Source organism: Mus caroli, chromosome 17 (assembly GCF_900094665.2).
Source record: "Mus caroli chromosome 17, CAROLI_EIJ_v1.1, whole genome shotgun sequence".
In the NCBI taxonomy this organism is placed as follows: domain Eukaryota; kingdom Metazoa; phylum Chordata; class Mammalia; order Rodentia; family Muridae; genus Mus; species Mus caroli.
The window spans coordinates 70,459,605-70,464,908 of NC_034586.1; the positions used below are offsets into that span (position 1 = coordinate 70,459,605).

At 40.7% G+C, this 5,304-nt stretch overlaps 1 protein-coding gene across 2 annotated transcripts in view; it reads left to right on the forward strand.

The window, feature by feature from the left end:
* The window catches only part of Birc6 (baculoviral IAP repeat containing 6), a 174,407-nt gene that overhangs the window by 19,937 nt on the left and 149,166 nt on the right, over positions 1-5,304 (forward strand). For both annotated transcript variants that reach the window (XM_021186109.2, XM_021186110.2), the window contains exon 3: positions 337-474. In XM_021186109.2, the coding sequence (XP_021041768.1) occupies positions 337-474 (138 nt within the window). The remainder of the gene's footprint in view (positions 1-336; positions 475-5,304) is intronic.

A 5,304-nucleotide genomic window follows, 5' to 3' on the forward strand; every position in this document is an offset into this window, starting at 1 on the left:
ACCAGGCTGGCCTCGAACTCAGAAATCCGCCTGCCTCTGCCTCCCGAGTGCTGGGATTAAAGGCGTGCGCCACCACGCCCGGCTATGTTTCACTTTTGATTATAATAGTTTTAGGTTGTTTATTTTTCTTTGTTTAATTTATGGTAACTACTGTATTGATATATTGCCTTCTGGCTACTACATTGAATGCATTGCTTTAATTCATTTAAGTGATTACCTAGGTTTATATAAAATTAATTGTAAGGTTAAGCTTTGTATAGTTAAAACTATCATAAGAAAGCTGAATAAAGACTGTTTTATTGTGTTTAATTTTATGTTTTTTTTTTTTTAATTTAGGCACAGCAGCTCTTATCAGCATGTATAGAAAAGATAGATGTTTCTAGTACAGAGGGTTATGATTTGTTCATCACACAGCTCAAAGATGGTTTAAAAAATACATCTCATGAAACTGCAGCAAACCATAAAGTTGCTAAGGTAAGAATTACAGTGTATTTGGGACTAGGATGGACTAAGTTCCTCCTCTCCTGCTCTTCCTGTCCCGTTCCTCTAGAAATGTTCTAACTGCCCTTTTCTCTTCTTACGAGAGATAGCATCTTGTATGATATGGTTGAAACACCAGTGTCTCTGTGCTGCTGAGATTGAGCCCACCCTCTCAGATAATGGTAGGCTAGTGCTCTACCATTGGGTTGTAATTGTGGCTAGCTAAAAACTATGCTGTTGAGGGTTACTCTTTTGAAAAAAGATTTGAAATATGCATAAATGTTTTGCCTTCATACATGCCTGTGTACCATATGTATATAGGACCCATGGAACCAAAAGAGGACATTAGATCTTCTACAGTTGGAGTTATAGACAGCTGTTAGCCATCATGTAGACACTGGTAATTGATCAGAGGTCCTCTGGAAGTGCTCGTAACTGCTTCAGCCTCAAACTCAGTTTATTCTTTTTTACCCCTTGACACTCACACACTCTCTCTCTCTCTCTCTCTCTCTCTCTCTCTGTGTGTGTGTGTGTGTGTATCCTGCATGTATATTTGTTTAACACTCATGTGCCTGGTGTTCAAGGAAGCCAGAAGAAGGGTTTCAGATCACCAAGAATTGGTGTTATACATGTGAACTGCTGTATGAGTGTTGGGTTTTGAAACTGGATCCACCAGAGGCCAAGACAGGGTTCTAAACCACTTAGCCAGCTTTCCAGCCCTTTACAGTTTTCCCTTCCCTTCCCCTTCCCCTTCCCTCTCCTTCCCTTCCCTCCTCCTTCCTCCCCTTTTCCTTCCTTCCTTCCTTCCTTCCTTTTTTTTTTTTTGAGACAAGAGTCTGGCTGACCTGGAATCCACTCTGCTCACTCTGTAGACTGGGCTGACTTCAAATTCAAGAGATCCGCCTGCCTCAGCCTCCCAAGTGCTGGGATTAAAGGTGTGCTCTGCCACCACCACCCTACTTTTAATTTCTGTGAGTGCCTCTGTTTGTTATGTGTCCAGGCTTCTGTGATCATCCTTAGTGTGTTGTATTAGTTGAGAGGTTGGTGAATGAGCCTTTGTTAAGTAAGTTAAGTAAGCAAACTTCGATGAGAATGGGAACATAGCTATGGAAATGTGGTCTTTTTTTTTTTTTTTCCCAAAAAAATTAAGCTACTTACTAATGTGTATGTGGCGGGTGTGAGGGAGAGGACGAGAGACCAAGAGACTGCATGCCACCACAATGCCTGTATTAAGCACAAGCTGGGAGTCATTTCTTTTATCACAGGAGTTCTGGGGATTGAACGCTGATCATCAGACTTAAATTGGCAAGTAACCTTAACTGCAGATCCCTATCAGTAGTCCCATTTTCTCTTTCCTTTTCTCTTCTTTCCCCCTTTCCTTCCTTCTCCCCCCCTCCTCCATTCCTCTCCTTTTCCTCCTCCCTCCCCCTCCTCTCCTGTGCTTTTGAGGCAAGACCTTACTGTCCACCCCTGCCTGTCTTGAGATTATTGACCCTGGTTTCCCTCTCCTGAGTACCTGGCCTACAGGCCTGTGTTAGAACACCTTGGTTAGTGTTTTCTTTGAAATTGTTTTTGGTAAATTAGGTGAAGAGAAATTTCTTTGAGTAAAATCCTTAGATATAATTAATTTATATTACTCTCAGATTTTCTCTTAAGTTGTAAGTATAATAGATAACAACAGATACAGGTTGAAATTAAAAATTGTTTTCGTAAAAGTAAAATTTCCATTCACACTTTTCTTTCAAGCACAGTTGTGAGCGAGCTCACTTAAATAATGGTCTTTATCATTTTTCCTTAGGCTAGCTCTTTGGTATGTTTTCATGCTCATCCTTAAAGAGAGAGATGAAATCTTAAAAATATTTGCATTTATTTTCTTATAATAAAAAAGCCTCCTGTCACACTGGTGACCCTCCTGCTGCAGTTCCTTGATGCTGGCATTACATGTGTACGTCGCCATTCCTGCCCTAATATTTGCATTGAATTTTTTGTACTTTTACCATGGTTTTTCTAGTTTGTAACTCCAGCAATGAAATATTTTGTTTAAGAAAGCCTGAGTTATACTGTGATTTTTAGTCGAAGAACTGTATTATAAGAAATTGATTTAAGAAATATTAGAGAGCTAAGCTGCGAAAAGCTGTGACACAAAGGTGGCACAGGAAGCAGGGACAGAGAAAGAGGTTGGGGCTGTTGGAATTGGCGTGAGTCCACAGTGATACTGTAGTGCAGTGCTCTTGCACTTAGTGAGAGCACACCCCACTCCCACCTGCACCCCCACCCATGTGGATATAACATCTTTAGTAGGAAAGCTTGGCGCTAGAATACAGTAATTGTGTTATTGGGGTGGGGGACTTTGTTTTTGTTGTTGTTATTTCCCCTGTGGTTCTACAAATCCTTTTGATAAGGAAGCTTTTCATTTATCAACAGGTTAGATTTAGAAACCATGATTTTTATTCTGTTTCTCTATTAAATACTGAAATCACACACACACACACACACACACACACAGAGTTTTGTGTGTATGTCCATTTAGTAGCAGAAGGAGCTTAAAATTGCTGGGCATCGTCTCAGCCAATTTGGTAGAACGATTGTATTTTTCCTGGATTTTTCTTTTGTGTAAAACAAGTTGTGTAGCTTATAGCATAGAAAAGAAGAAAAAGCCTGTGATCAGCTCTATTAAATGGTGCACATGCTGGAGTGCATGGTCTCGTCTAACTTGTGTTATAAGCTTATGACTAGAGTCCTGCAATGGGGACTTGTTCACTTTCAGGGTCACTAGAGTCAGTGAGCTGTTAGTGGTCATGTACTGTACATTACCTTCTTTGGGTACTATATTAAGTGACTTTCATGAGTAAGAGCCCAGTGCTGGGACTTTTTTTTTCTTTGAGATACTTTCCTTGGTCAGAGGTGAGGTCTAGAACACTAACGTGGTACAGAAGGCATTCTGTTGCTTTCCATGCTCTAGTGTGTGTGATGGTTTGGAAGAAGCACTGGAGCTGAACAGGCTCATGTACACTTACAACACAGCTGTGCTATAGGGAAGGAAGGAAGCACATGCTGCTCAGCCTGTCTGCATTTACCCAGTACAGGCAGCCTGGCTAGCTGGCTGTACCCTCAGAAATAGCCAGTGGCAGCCTCATTATAATCTATTAATTCAAATAAGGCAGCATGCTCAATATGCTAAGTATTAGCCCTATGGGGCGATTTTCTGGCATGCTGGAGCCTTTATTAAGAAGGTTCATTAAGGTTGTACATCCCTGGATTTTCTTGGGAATTGTTGACCCTTTTTTGCCTGCCATGTCTTAATACAGCATTTAAGTTCTTAGCCCCTGTGTCTTCCGGTTTGCTAATAGTGGCATAAGTGGTCTGTGGAAGGTATTAGGAAGATAAGGAATTTTACAAGCTGGATTACCAGAGACAGGTTTCTGACAGAATTTTATAACTGCCTACTAGGTATCTGAGAATGTGTTGATTTGCTTTGATAAAGATGCCTCTTTTGGGTCAGAATCTGAAATGTTTCATACTTGGTAGCTTATGACTTTTAAAAATGTTTTGGTTTTCTGAGATAGAGTCTAGTTACATAGCTCTGGTTGTCCCAGAACTCACTGTATAGTTTAAGCTGGCCCCAAAGTCAGATTCTCCTGCCTCTGCCTCACAAATGCTGGGTTTAAACACAACTATGCTTTTTGTAATCCCCAGTCATTCTTGGAGATTATTGGCATTGTACAGGCCAGCACAGGTGGACTAAGTGGAGCTGAGAATTTAATTACTACCTCTGTTACTTTACCAGTGCCTTACCCAGTTGTTAATCTCAGCAGTTTCCTCAGGACTAAGGATTGCTTTTGTTAAGTATTCTTGTAGGAATAGAATGATCCAGGAGCTTCTTGGCCTTTCCTGTCCTAGTGGTCCTTGGATAGGAACTGCGTTAGTTAATGTGGCTAGTTTCTTGCTTGCTTGTGCGATATCTCTTCCATTTATGTCTTTAGAAACCTGAGAACCTGTGGTATGGATTGTTGGACCTTTCAGGAAAAGAAAGGACACTTGAAAGGATGGGGATATGAAAACTTAACAAAAATAGAGTTCAGCCGTAAAGGCACTTTGCACTAAGTTTGATACCCGTGTGTGATCTCTAAGACCACATGGTAGGAGAGAGCTGACACCCAAGAGTTTTCCTCTCATGCAAACAAATGTAAAAACACAAAAAGAAAGGAAACAGACAATAAGAAACCAAGGAAGCAGGTTTGTGGTGGTACCTTTCATTTCAGTACCCAGGAAGCAGAGGCAGGCTGAGTTCAAGGCCAGCCTGGTCTACAGAGTGAATCCAGGACAGGCAGGGCTATATAGTGAAACCCTGTCATAAAAAAGAAAGAAAGGAAAGAAAGGAAGGAAGGGAAGGGAAGGGAAGAAGGAAGGAAGAAAGAAAACAAACAAGTAAGTTGAAGGTAAAAGGATCTCCCTTTGTCTCAGAAAGCCGTGGCTATCATGATAGTCCCTAGTCCTCACATCAAAGCCCACACGATGCTTAGTTAGTTCATTGCTACTTTTGTACAGTGCCTCATTCCATCAACCGGTGGCTAGTACTTGCAGGCCTTCCGGGGGACAGACTCCAAGTGATGATTTCAGTATGTAGTTGGAATTGGGTCTTTCCAAGTGGCTGCTAGACTTCGTTCTTTTGTTTCTGTTTTACCTTCTTTTTTTTTTTTTTTTTTTTTTTTTTTTGGTGTTGAAGAAACTTTCAATGAGTAGGCTTTTCATCTATTAACAGGTTAAGTTTAGAAACTAGGTAAGAGATTTCCATTCTATTTTTTTTCTTTGTTCTTTTTGTGT